Genomic DNA, 14,385 nt, shown 5'->3' with positions numbered 1-14,385 from the left:
ATGGACAACAGAGCTTTAAAAAGCATATCAAGGAGTAGGGAACGGGAGCCAAACGTGCGGGACAATGTGCCTGTGAAAGGTGTAATACATACTATTGCAGGACGTCCCGAACAGGGAGATTCGAGGCAAACTAGGAAAAGATATGAAAGAATAAATCAAAGGACTCAGTTAGTGATGAACATGGAGCCCGAGGAAGAAATAGTATTTGAAAATAAAGACGCCGCGGAAAGGACCGGACCGCAAAATGATCCGATGGTGATCAAGATGGACATAGCCAATTTCACTGTTCACAAACTGCTAGTAGACAATGGGAGCTCGGCTGACATCATTTTTCGAGATGTGTTAGTTAAGATAAGGCTAGACAACTCCAAGCTAGAGCCTGTAAGGACACCGCTAGTAGGTTTTGGAGGTACTGAGGTAGAATCATTAGGGACTATCGATCTACCGGTGTCGCTGGGGGAAGAACTTAAGCGCAAGATATTGATGGTCAAGTTTCTGGTGGTAGATACGCCTTTCGCATACAATGTCATCTTGGGAAGATAGGGGTTTAATTCTTTCCGGGCAATTGTTTTAACATATCACCTTAAAATGAAGTTCCCTACTAAGGTTGGAGTAGGTGAGGTCGTATGCGATTAGAAGGAGGCACAAAAATGTTACAATTTATCTCTAAAAAAGGATGATTGCAGTGATAAGAAGCGTAAATTAGAAGACCCGAGCGAAGGTAGTAAGGCGGAGGGAAAGAAGCCGGAAAGAATCAATCGGTAGAGGGTCATAAGACACTAGAGTTAATATAGGGAGATCTAACTAAAACTATCAGAATAGGGTCACAGATGGATTAGCACCTTGAGACCATGAGGATGGCATTGTTGAAAAGTAACGCTGATGTATTTGCTTGGAGTCCATCGGACTTTTGAGGGGTAGATCCAGAAATGATAGTACACTGTTTAGATGTTGACCTCACTACGCGACCAGTGCAACAAAAGAAAAGAAACTTCATTACAGAGAAGAATCAAATTGTGAAGGAGGAAGTGCAAAGGCTGCTGAAAGCAGGATATGTTTCAGAGGTTCAATATATAGACTAGCTGTCAAATGTAGTTAGTGCCAAAGGCATCTGGTAAATGGCGCGTATGCATTGATTTCACCAATCTGAAAAAGACTTGCCCGAAGGATCCTTACCCGCTGCAAAGAATTGACGCTCTGGTAGACTTGACAACAGGATACGAGTTGTTTTCCATGATGGATGCTTACCAAGGTTATCACCAAATCTTCATGGCGGAGGAGGACAGAAGCAAAACGTCGTTTGTAACTGAAGGAGGGATATATTGTTATAACGTAATGCCCTTCGATTTGAAAAATGCAGGTGCTACATATCAAAGGTTGGTGAATAAGACGTTCAAGGAGCAGATAGGGAAGTTGATGGAGGTTTATATAGATGATATGCTGGTGAAGAGCTCGAGGTCGCGCGACCACCTATTGCATCTCAAACAGGCCTTCACAATAATGAGAACCTTCAGGATGAAGTTGAACCCAACCAAGTGCACCTTTGGGGTAGTTGGAGGCAAATTCCTAAGGTATATGGTGAGTGAAAGAGGCATTCAAGCCAACCCAGGAATAATAGAGGCGATCTTGAAGCTAAAGTCGCCCACAATGATCAAACAAGTTCAGAAGCTCACGGGTAAGCTTGCATCTCTTAACCGCTTTAGTTCTAGGTCGTTGGATCGAAATCTTCCTTCTTCAAGGTGTTGAGGAAAGCCAAAGAATTTAAATGGACCGAAGAATGCTAGTAGGCTTTTCAAGATCTGAAAAATTATTTGCGCTCGCCACCATTGCTAGCAAACCCGAAGGAAAATGAGATACTTTACTTGTACCTGGCCGTCTCCGAGAACACGGTGAGTTCAGTGTTAGTCAGAGAAAATGAGGGGGTGCAGAACCCTATATATTATGTAAGCAAGATGGTGCAAGGAGCTGAAAAAAGATATACTGAGATCAAAAAATTAGCACTTGCGTTGGTGGTCACTGCTCGGAAATTGTGACCATACTTCGAGTTACATCGAACAGTAGTCTTAACAAACCATCCGCTACAAAATGTATTGGCGCAACCAGACACTTCAGGAAGGTTAGTGAAATGGGCAGTCGAGTTGGGGGAATATGATATAGAGCATCAAGCAAGGGCGGCAGAGAAGGCACAAGTATTGGCAGACTTTGTGATTGAGCTTTCAAGTGAACCTGAATCAAGTCAAGAGATAGGAAAGTGGATATTACATGTGGACGGATCTTCTAATGCTAGCTTGGGGGGGGCAGGAATATTGATTCAAGGAACTGCAGGAGTGGAAATTGAGGTGGCGGCAAGGTTGTCCTTCCCGACGACTAATAATGAAGCTGAACACGAGGCTCTAATATTAGAACTAGAGCTAGCAAGTGAGGTTGGAGAAAAAGACTTAGAAGTGTACACTGACCCACTGCAGATTGAAGGAACCTACAAGACCAAAGAAAGGGCTATCATATTATATCACAAGAAGGCTAAGTCCTTAATGGCTCGATTCTACAGATGTCAGGTTCATCAAATTCCCAGATGCGAGAACGATAGAGCAGATTCTTTGTCGAAGTTTGGCTATGCTTTCAGGAATTCAAGATCGCAAGATCACGATGATGGTTAAGGATAAATCAGCGATCACAAAGGAGGTGGAAGCGAATGCAATAAGGGAATCATCTGCATGGAAAGACGGGATAGTGGAGTATTTGAGGGATGGAGTTCTACCTAGCGACCCATCGCGTGCGAGGCGACTAAAAAGTAAAGCAGCGTGCTTTACGCTAGTTGACACGCAGTTGTATAAGCGAACAATAGAGAGACCACTACTGAAGTGTTTAGATGCTGACAGGACTGAATATGTCATGACGGAGATTCACGAAGAAAGCTATGGGAATCACTCGGGTGGGCAATCTCTGGCTCAAAAGGTGATAAGGCAAGGCTTCTTTTGGCCACCCTAGTGAGGGATACCAAGGAACTCATACCAAGGCTTCTTTTGGCCACCCTAGTGAGAGAATACTCCACCACAAGGGTTTAATGCTAAAGAGTTACAACCAGAAACTCAAACCAAAGCAATTGCAAGTCGGCGACCTAGTTCTAAAGAGAGTACAGGTCTCTAGACATGTCGGCAAGCTAATGGGAAGGACCATACAAGGTGGTGGAGATCAAGAAGAGGGGCACTTACCAGCTTCAAGATATGCATGGCAGAGATCTCGAGCGACCTTGGAACATCAAGAACCTCAAGAAAATTTACGCTTGATCATGAGCCTGGAAAAGGCCACACAATGTAAATTAGATTAGGAATATAGTTTTCCTATACAATGTAAATGAGCCTGGAAAAGGCCATGGATGTTTTGAACCTGAAAAAGGTCGAATGCAAAGGTGTATCTGAAAAAGATCATATTTATATTATAACAGCATTCTCTATACATGTCAAGTTGTTATTCAATTTGTGAAGCATAATTTTCTGTGAAAGATAACAAATTCGAGAGGTCGCTCGATCTAACGAAATACTAAGATCTGTGAAAGATCGTAGGATCTGCAAAACATAATTCGATCTGAAAAAGATCGTAGGATTTGCAAAAGATCTTTCGATCTTAAAAAGATCGTAGGATCTGTGAAAGATCATTCGATCTGCGAAAGATTGTAGAATCTGAAAAAGATCAAGAAATCACTCAACCTGCATAAGATCGCGAGATAGATAGAGACTATCGAAAAGCATCTGAAAAAGATCACTTGTTCGCATTATATAAAGAAGAGCGAAAATTTGTAACAAATGATAAGTTAAGTCAAAAGGGGGATCACTCCCCTTTATAGTTGTCCAAAAATAAGCATTCATCAACAGGTCGCAAGTCGTCTAACAAAACAATCAAAAGAAATGTTCAATTTGCATATGTCAAATCCTATACGTCTAAGCTCTCTGTCTTATCGAGCAGACTAGCGAACTCATCTTCTCCAGTCCCCACTGGTGGCTCAGGAGCATAAGGCTGAAGGTTTTCATCCAGGACGGGGTCGAGGCGATTCTGATTGAATCCCTCTACGAACGCTTGCAAGGAGTTGGCTTGGGCGTTGCACTTGTAGAATTTGTCATGCATATAGGTTGCAGCCTTGATCTCTAGAGTGACTTGGAAGGATGGAGCTTTGAGGAATTTGCGAGCTCCCTGTAATCGCAAGTTGCGAGCTTTGTCAGCAAATTCCTCGAAGTTGAGAAATTCTTCACGCCATTCCAACGCGTCATGAATGCGATCGGCAGCATGCCTAGCTCAGAAACCAATCTCCTTGCCTTCAGCTAATGCGGATTCACGCGCTGACTCTTGGTCCTAGGCGACCTCAGAAGCTGATGATTCTTCTAGTTCCTTGATTCTTGCTTCCAAAGCAGTGTTGTTCGTTGTCCCAGCTCTTCTCTTTGGCGCGCGATTCACTCAACTGGGTCCTTAGGTCGCAATTTGACTTATTGCTATATGACGCTCACGGAAGCTTGTGCACTTTAGGGAGAGGGCTCGCAGGAAAACTCCAATCTAGCAAAAATAACACTTAGCATAAGGCCGTAGCATCGAGATCGAGAAATAACGGATCGAAAAGTTACCTGCGATAGGGCGTGGACCCCAAACTCTTCCAGGCATGTGTAGGGGTCTTTAGGACGGCTACCTGGTTGCGAGGTAGACAACTAGCATTGTAAAGCTCCTATGAATCCTGACCCGCATGTGTGTTCAGCACGTTGCTGAGTTCAGACACTCTCCAATCAGGGCTGATCTTCTCATCTCTCAGCTCGACAGACTAGTGGCTTTCGGTTCGCTGGTCGTCTCTTGCTACCTTCCACCACCCAGAAACCTCTTTGAGGAAGTCGAGATTCTTCTCTTACTCAACACGAGCAGTAATTTCCTCTTCTTCGGATCGCTTGGGAGCACGCGATGTGCCCAGTTTCGACCTTTGTGGAGACTTGCTCCTATGCTTCCGCTTCCTTGGCTGGCTCAGACCAACAGCTGCGATCTCCCCAAACTGGGTGTTGTCTTGGGAGCCCACAATATCAATGCTCGGTGAAAGGCTCCTTGCTGGTCGCGGAGTAAGGTCCTGGGGTCGGGTATCTTCGCTACCGACCTCGATGGGAGCCATGCACCTTGGAATCTTGGCAGAAGGGGTAGCCGATGTGTTAGGGTCTGGTCACCTAGGGGTGGTGTGGTCGGAAGCGACCCTCCCAGCAGCTCGCTCTCGCCTGGCTTGAAGACATTAGGGCATTCGGGCCTGCATGAAGACGTGAGTCGAACAAAAAGGAAGTTAGAAAAAGAAAAAATGAGGTAAATGATGCAAAAGGAGGAAGATCGTGATCATCTAATGAACCCCTAACGTGGAGGGGTGCTGGAGAGAGATGCGCAAGGCAAAAGACTTCTTCGACCAGAAGCTTCTACGGGTAATACCAATTAGAAGTGAGGCTGTGTATTTGATCTCCTTCCAGCCCCCCTCCCTCAGTAACTGGTTCGGGTTTTTCTACACTCCATTTGCGTTTGAAGGGCCATTTTTTACAAGGAGGAAGTCGAACGAATATAAATTTTTCTTTCCAAGGACCTTCGTTGGACTTAAGGATGTCTAAAAATCTGCAGTCTTTTCGAGCAGAGAGATAGAAGAAACCTCTATCTCCCGACCTCTTGGAGGTTGTGAAGCAATAAAGCGACAAAAAAATATCAAAATTGGGTTCAAATTGGTGAACTTGCATTATTACAACAAAAAGGATTATGTGGCTGATCAAATTATGAGATAATTGCGTAGGGTTTAAAAGCAAACCCTTAAGAATGTTAGCTACTGGGGGAGCTAAAGGCAATCTTAAACCAGCTTCGAAATGCTGGAGTGATAGTGAACAAAATCCTCTAGGGGACATGTGTATGCGATCAAACAAACGTGGAATAACGACCTCAAAATCATGGAGAATGAAGTATTTTTCTTTTATGTGATGAATGGCTTGTTTCACATTGCTCACTATATTGGCCCAAGGATTACGATCTTGCATCATCTGGTATTTAGCATGCCTATGGATTTCATAGTCAGACGATTCTACAGAGCGATTCGACCTAGACCTAGACCTAGACATAGACCTAGAGGGACCCTCTTCAGGGTGAGCAATTAGAAGAGTTAGAGGAAGACATGGTACCTTGGTAAGGTCGAGAAGGAGGTCGCAAGGGAGCAGGCAGCAATCTGAGCAGGAAGAGAAGTCGGTGCGAGGTTTTTGAAAATGGGGGGTATATATAATAGGTGGTCTGAAAAAATGCGCCTTGACAAGGCTCCTAGATGAACGAAACGTGTCACTTTGCAAATCGAGCGAGCCGCTGCATCGACGGTACGTGTCAACTTGCTAATCATGGCGACGGTTCGACTGAAAGGTGATGACGTTTCGACTCCTGAAACCTCAATTGTGATGTGGTATTACGACAAACGATGCAACCTCGCGATCAACCGAGCGACCTTTAACGGTGAGCTTTTTACTTCCCCCAAGGTTATTAATTATACTTTGAAGAAGTGGAGGAATTACGATAGAGATTTTATTGCCAAAATACAAAAGGGGAACCTTTATTAAGGCCAAGGAGGACATTTTGTCGGAGGTCGCAAGTGAGATCGCTGGTCGTATTGGGTCATGGAGCTAGCATCCGGGTCAAGTTGTTCGGACCCGACCCAGCTACCGACCCAAATAGATGGAGGCTCAGAACACTGCTTAGTCAATGTATAAAGAATCCATGAAATGACACGTGCTGAGGTGGTGGGACCTATTCAAATCCTATAAATACCCCAAGTAATGGGGAGAGAGGGTAACTTCACTTCTATTATCCTAATCGCAAAACCTAGATCGTATTATTTTCCTTCGACCTCAAACTAACTTAAGCATCGGAGGGTCTTCGTTGGGGACGAACCCGACTAGCTTAACCATACTGTTTATCCTCAAACTCTATCTTAGATTCGAGGAAGAAACGTGGATAAGATCGTGATCGTTGATCAGGGTCACACGGAAATGAGCTGGATCACCATTTTTAACATAATTATTGCTCTTTCTTTCATCTGCAAGTTGGGCATGCTGCATTTCTTTTCATTCTAACTTTGGTCAACTCCTTTCTACGACCCATCTTCTTCTTCTTCACTCTTTCAACAATAATACGAGAATGGTTGCTTTAAGATTAACTCCTCTATCCCGAAATGCCCAAACACCAGCAATCTGCAGTTAAGAGGCGATTAAGGTGGAGTTTGGGGGGACAATTTCTTTAAGATTAACTCCTTTTTCCACTTTGCTTGAATAAAATAATCACCGACTCAGTTTACGATGTCCTTGCTTATCATATCCCTACTGGCATAAATGACTTTGATTCTCCAGCATCAATACTGCAACATATTTTTAGCAACTACTGGTATAGTGTGTTCTCCCTGGTCCTCTGAGTTGTCGGTCAATATTGGGCATTTTTGTTTATGTAATGTAATGTTGATCCCTCTGTGGAGGTTCTTGTCGAGTGAAAAACTCTTCAGTAGTGAGCTCAAAAATAATCCTAACCAACTATTACAAAACCCTTAATATTACAAACTCAATATTAAAGAAATATTTATGAAATCTCTACAAATCTAAAATAACAAAATATGTGCAAAATATTTACAGATCTATGAATTCAATTAAATATAATAACAAGAAACAATAATAGATCGGCTGAGGGAGCCAGATCCGGAGAGAAAAGCCCACAGCCACTAAGACCGACACCCGTGTAACGGTTGCTTAGTACCCTACAACAACAACCAAAAAATCAAGCCACACAGACCCACTGGAAACCACAAAGGTTTTCCACATAGAAGATAGTTCACAAAGAACATTTTAATCAGAGCAAAAGAAGGAGAGGGAGGAAGAGGTTTCTTGATCGGTTCCTATAGGCCAGAAGTCGTGGGAGGTTTGAGGTATAACATTGAAGATGGAGAGAGAGTGGGGCGGTGAAGAAGAATTTTCGAGGACATAAGAATCGGCAGAGTGGAGAAACCATAGAGAGAGAAGGGGTGAAGAAACGAGGAGGCTGAGGAAATAGTGCTAGGGTTTCTAATGTAGGGATATAAATATTAGAGTTACCGGGTCGGGTAGCTGGCCTGGGTGAAAGACTGGGTTAAGCCAATGGACAAAATTCATAAAATCCCCATATATTTTAAAAATTTGGCTAAAAACCCATTTGTGTTTTAAAAATAGGCTAAAAACTTTCCTGTGTTTTGTGAACTTAGCAACAAATACCCCTTCCGTTAGTAATTAACGGAAGGTGCATTACACGCGCTCTTTGTGCATGTGGGGGTATTTTTTTAACTGTTTTTGATCTTTTCCTTAGGTGTTTTTACTAAAATGCCATTTTTTGTTTTTATTTTGTTTTTTATATTTCTTTATAATTTAAATTGAAATATTAAATTATACTTAATTTACTTAATTTTAATATTAAATTAAATTATAATTCAAATAATTTTAAATTGTTAATTGTAATTTAATTATTATAATTATTTAAAATCTTCTTAATTAACTAAACTATATTTTAATTAACATAATTAAAATTAATTAAAAAATTGAAAAAAAACTGAACGATTTTCGCCCCTTTTTCACCGAAAACATGTTTTTAAGTTTCCGGCGCCATTTGGACGAGTTTCTAACGTCCATTGATGCCATTCAAATCCTCTCTTCAAGACAAACATTTTCATACCTTTAATTTAAGTTTTCGTCAATTGGAGACACTGGGCTAGAGCCACGACCGCTGAACATGTTTGCCATTGATTCGTCGTAGTCCGGTTGGATGTCGGTCTCAGACCAATTCAATTTATAAATTGGACCAATCGCAATAAAAGTAATTCTATTAATATTAATGGCTAACTTAAAATTTTAATTAATCTAATTAATTAAATTTCAAGTCATCCGTACAATGGATGTTGGAATAGGTGATGAAAAGCCAATTGATTGGTAGTTTTAACAATCATTCAAGCAATCTTTATTGAAGAAATATTGTCCCAACAAATATGGTAAGTCTTCATCTTTGGCGCTTGTGTCTGTTGTACTTGTTAAATTACGTTAAGCACTGCTTTGACATCGCAACAGATGCCCACAGACAACTTAAGAACCTATGTAGTTGGGCTGCGCATTAGATGGCGGTTATGAAACAAACTTCTTAGGGTTCGTCTGAAACGTTCTAAGCCGAGGACCTCGAGACTGGGTGTCGAGAATCCTACTAAGACTTGTACTGAGTATTGCATTCATTGATGAGTACCACGTTTCATTGGCGACAGACATTAGAAGTCTATGCAATTTCAGTGTGTTAGTTGACATGGTGATCAACTGATTGAACTGACTTGTGGGGATCTTCATATGAAAACCTTAAAGGCTTGGTCGGTACGATTTGACTCCCCGACTCTGATAGTACATGAATAGTTCTTAGACTTGAGGAATCACGTCAGTCACATACATACGATATCTATATCTTGGATCTGGTCGAGAGGTGATTATGTCATAGATATAATCATCATAAGCTTTATCTAGTGCAGTCGGAGTATGTAGCGAAGACGGTAAGTTCCAAGAAGAGGATCTGTCCCTTGTTAGTATGTGACAGAGTTATCTCCTATGCACTTAGAGATGCGTTCACACTTTATGAATCTGTGGCCACAGTCGATCGAATAGGAAAAAGAGGTTCCTATATCGAGAAACTTGGCATAACATGATTTCAAGTATTGACAAGAGATGCTAGACTAAGACCAGAGACGGTAGACGAAAGGACCGTACCCATATGGACTCGAGAGCCTAAACGTTCACATAGAAATTTACCTGGTCTCTAGTGTCATGGACCATTGCTAGACGACCACCCATGGTGACGGGCTTTCTTGATTAAGGGTTGATCAAGAAATATTAGTTAAATTAGATTTAGTTAATAATAGTATTGAACACTAGCCCAAGTCTAACTGAAACGTGAACCTAAAGAGACACACACAAATCAGTGAGAAAGAACAAGAAATTAATATGAAATTAATTCCATAAGATGTAAGTAATTGGATTACTCATACATGGGGGTCCATTGGATGGATAGCCCAAGTTTAAATTAATTGAATTAATTTAAATTGGGCTTGTTATTATTTAATTAACGAATTGGATTTCATTAATTAATAAGAGACAATTTGGGCTTGAGTATTTAATTAAATACCTAGTGAGCTCAATTAAATGAACTTTATAATTCATTGCGCATTGAATTTATTTTATATAAAATCGGCCTAATGATTAAGGCCCACTAAAAAAATTGATGTGGGAAAGTTGACCAAAGAATATATTTTTGGAAAATGCTAGCTTGATCATATTTAGGCTCTTGTCTATTTGAAATGGATTGAAGAATTACCTTATAGATAATAGAATGTATCTACACACATTCTTGTTTATCTATTCAAGGTATATAAATATATTTTGTGTGTGATTATTAGGATAATAATTCATTACACAATACAACACAAAAGTTTCCTCCTCCATCACCACAAATTCGGCCGCTCCCTCCATTATTCTCAAAGGATGAGTTTTTTTCTTTGATCTTGATTCCTTCTAGAAAAGGGATCAAGGTCTTGTTTTTCGGTGAGGTGTGGATCATCTTTGGAGGATTCCTACGTTGGAATCTCGGGTGAACGTTCAACGAAACTAATTGGTTGAAAGCTCGAAATTTAATAGGTAAATTTCGATTTAAATTGTCACTTTTGCTTTTATTTTCTCAACCACAGCCTCATATGATTACATTTTATTGTTGCTTATTTTTCATACTACATTGAACGCTTCGGAACTCCAAGGGTACACCCCTTTGATTCGTTATATTTTACGTTTTAATTTTATTATTATGCATTTTCATTATTGCTTCTGCTAACCCATTCCCGGCCAGTACCACGCGCTCCTTTCAATGAATTGGTCTAAATAAATGATCTAATCATTTTATTATCTCGAAAGATTAATATAATCCAATTAAATTAATACAACTCTTCTAGAATTAATTTCAAATTACATCCCATTATAGTGGTAGGGTATGACTCTTTAGGTTCACCCTCAGTTAGACTTGGCATGTATGACCAACATAATTAATTAAATCTAATTTAATTAATTATTTTAAATTATCCCATAATAAAAAATAGCCCGTTACCATGGGTGGCCGTCTAGTAACAATCCATGGTCCTAGAGGCTAGGTAAAATATGGCATGAGCATTTAGGCTCCCCACATAAGAAAAAGCGAAGTAAGACATCAATTCGGATAAATGGCGTGGAGCTATAAGATCTGCTATGGAGTTCAAACTAAGTTTGAAAGCTGGTGAATATTTTTTATTGTTTTTATATATATTTTTAATTTTGAATTCTTTATATATTTAATTTTATATTTAATATTTAATCAGTTTTATAATGTAAATTGATCATATATTATAATTACTAATCAATATCATATATTTTATTTTGGATAATAATAAATTATAGTACTTTTATTTATACATTTGATCTTTATATAAAAATATAATCAACAACTTAGTAAATTATAATATTTTTTATAATTAAAATTATTATAATATATTTATGTTATATTTTAATATATATTTGTATTACGTTATGCATTTTTTAAATTGACAAATAATTCACTTATGATTTTTTATTATTTATAAATTTATGTCAAAATTAGTAATTCCGATGTATTAATCTAAAAATCATAATAATAATAACAATATTAGTAACAATAACAACAACAACAACAATATAATAATAATAATAATAATGATGATGATGATGGTTGAACAATTCTAATTATTATTTTATTTTATATATAATGAGATTAAAAAGTTTAATCAATAATTACCATATTTTAAAATTCGGGCACCCAATTCATACGAAATTTAAATATATACAAGACTGTGTCCATTAGATTACATCTGACGGTATGATTTAAAATCACATGCCTTGATTTAACGATACACCGTCTTGAATGATTACTCTTATGTTTTGAGTACGATATCTCGACATCCGTATATCCAATAAGTCTAAAACTTTACCAAACGTATTTTTATGTAAGTTTGATTATATCTAACGGTCTGATCTGAATTTTGATGGCCCGATTAACCCATGTTGTTCAACAATGTAAGATGATAGTTCGATCAATGTTATATTAACATTTATCAGTATATAAATTTTTCAAATTGTGAACATATATTAATTTCAACTATATCTATGTAAAAATAGGATGATTCGATCTCATAATTTAAAATAATAATAATAATACTAATACTAATACTAATACTAATACTAATAATAATAATAATAACAATACTGATACTAATACTAATACTAATAATAATAATAGTAATACAACAAAAATCAAACCCATTCTTTCACTCTCTTTTTCTCGTTTCTTCTTTCTTTTTCTCTCTCTTTCTCTTTCTAGTCTCCATTCTTTCTCCTTCTCCAATCTTTTTTCTTCCCCAAATCCTTAGAACCCTAGCCCCAAATCCATCTCTCCCTCCCGCCACTCACCCATTGCCGCCTCACTATCCAACACCCATCACTGTAGAAATTTGAATTCCCATCTACACATCAATGGATTTCCACACCCTTACAAGGAGAGAATTGCAAACTCTCTGCAAGAAGAACAAGATCTCTACCAATATCACAAAAGTCGCCATGGCCGACGCTCTAAAAACTCTTCACATCGTTGAAGCGATTGAGGAATTTTTTCAGTCATGTCAATCTGAAACTGCAGAATCATCTATTGAATCGCTGGTGAGGTCGGAGGTAACATCTCCATTTTATGCGTTTTGTGATGTGATTCGGGCAAATGCGGCTCGACTCGTCCGCCAGAGGCACCCTGGGGTAGTTCACGTGGTCCAGGCGCTGTCGAGCTGACGAGCTCGAGCTCGAGCTTGGGCTCAATTTCTCGAGCTCGACTCGAGCTCGACTCGTGCCACCCCTAGTTTGAACATCCAGTATCAAGAGTATTTGTTTTTCAAATGTTCATGAGATACCTGACTTGGTTAAGAACGAGGTGGAGGGTAAGGGGGAGCTTAATTGTCTTCCTAGTGTTTTAGGTGTTAAAACATCTTGATCATTTGGAATAATAGAAAGATATTGTAAAACACTAAAACACGAATATTGTTCATGAAGCTCTCCATATAGGATTTGAATTCCAATCTAGGGATAAGCTGTCCAAGATCCAATAGTGATAGACTGATGAGGAGAATAGATGTTTGACATCCCCCATGTCTCTATTATAGGCAGCATTGGAATATTGTTCGCTGCACCAAACCTGATGTTGTATATGCTTTATGCACAACAACGGATATTGGGTGTTCACACGATGAGGCAGTAGACAACTTTTGAAAAGCTATCTTTAATACCTGAATAAAAATTAAAGAAGTGCTCTTGACGCACATTAATGGAGAGTTGATTCTACAAGGCTATGAGCGATAATAGCTTCCAAAGCCATGTGAATCATTTCTAGTCTCAAAAGGAATGTACTTTCAGGGTTTTTGATGATGTGGTAACTTGAAAAGGTTCCAAGTGGAATACCACAAGAAGTTTCATCATGAAAGTTGAATGTATGAAAATTTTAATAATTGTATTAGAAAGTGGTTAAAATTGAAAAATTACACCCAATTATTGGGTGTGCTACCTAATATGGGCCCTCTAGTAGTCACCATGGAGGACGACAACTAGGTAATGGCACAAGCTAAAAGGGCCCGAGATCTCATCACTTATTCAAGAAAAATTCTTAAACACCACTATCTACTTGGAGCGATGGTAGGATGATGTGATGTGCAGTTGGACCGCGGAACATCGGCAGAAATTGCGGTAGACCCATAAGACCTAGTTGGTATCATAGATTGCTCATGATCAAGTTAGTCTGTAAATATGGGTAATTGACTTTAAGGTAAAGTTGGAGATTGTTGAAATAGGTGACCAAAAGTCAATTGGATGGGCGGTTTTTGGGAACTATTATAGCAATCTTTATTTAAGTAATAATGTCCCGATGAATATGGTAAGTATTCTTCTTTGATAAATGTGTCTATTGTGCTTACCAACTACGTTAAGCACTGCTTTAACATCACAACAGATGCCTATGGACCATTTAGATAACCATGTAGTTGACTTGCGCATTGGATGACGGCAATGAAACCAACTTCTGAGGGTTGGTCTGAATGTTCCAAGACTAGGACCTCGGGACTAGGCATAGAAAGTCCTATTGAAACTTGCCATGTCCAGTGTAGTTGGAGTATGCCTCACGGCGCAGCTACCCCTCACCATATCCAAGATACAGTCTTCATATGCACATGATTACCATGACTCTTCAAGTTTGAGGACTAATCTCGTACTATGGGGA

General features: G+C 39.3%; 1 protein-coding gene across 1 annotated transcript; it reads left to right on the top strand.

Moving 5' to 3' along the window:
- On the top strand, positions 1 to 2,988 carry LOC105162227. Its single transcript, XM_011080220.1, has 5 exons — positions 1 to 501; positions 1,096 to 1,252; positions 1,361 to 1,675; positions 2,059 to 2,418; positions 2,549 to 2,988. The coding sequence occupies exons 1-5, from the start codon at positions 1 to 3 to the stop codon at positions 2,986 to 2,988; spliced, it is 1,773 nt and encodes a 590-aa protein (XP_011078522.1).

The sequence above is a fragment of the Sesamum indicum genome, linkage group LG5 (assembly GCF_000512975.1).
Source record: "Sesamum indicum cultivar Zhongzhi No. 13 linkage group LG5, S_indicum_v1.0, whole genome shotgun sequence".
Taxonomy (NCBI): Eukaryota; Viridiplantae; Streptophyta; class Magnoliopsida; order Lamiales; family Pedaliaceae; genus Sesamum; species Sesamum indicum.
This window is presented reverse-complemented; position numbering and strand designations above follow the sequence as displayed.

What these genes read in the sequence shown, in the direction of transcription:
- LOC105162227 (XM_011080220.1), top strand. Translation starts at nt 1, where the DNA reads ATGGACAACAGAGCTTTAAAAAGCATATCAAGGAGTAGGGAACGGGAG. An exon ending in TGATGGTCAAGTTTCTGGTG is followed by an intron (nt 502 to 1,095) that starts GTAGATACGCCT and finishes TGTCAAATGTAG; the next exon opens with TTAGTGCCAAAGGCATCTGG. An exon ending in ATTAGAACTAGAGCTAGCAA is followed by an intron (nt 2,419 to 2,548) that starts GTGAGGTTGGAG and finishes TCGATTCTACAG; the next exon opens with ATGTCAGGTTCATCAAATTC.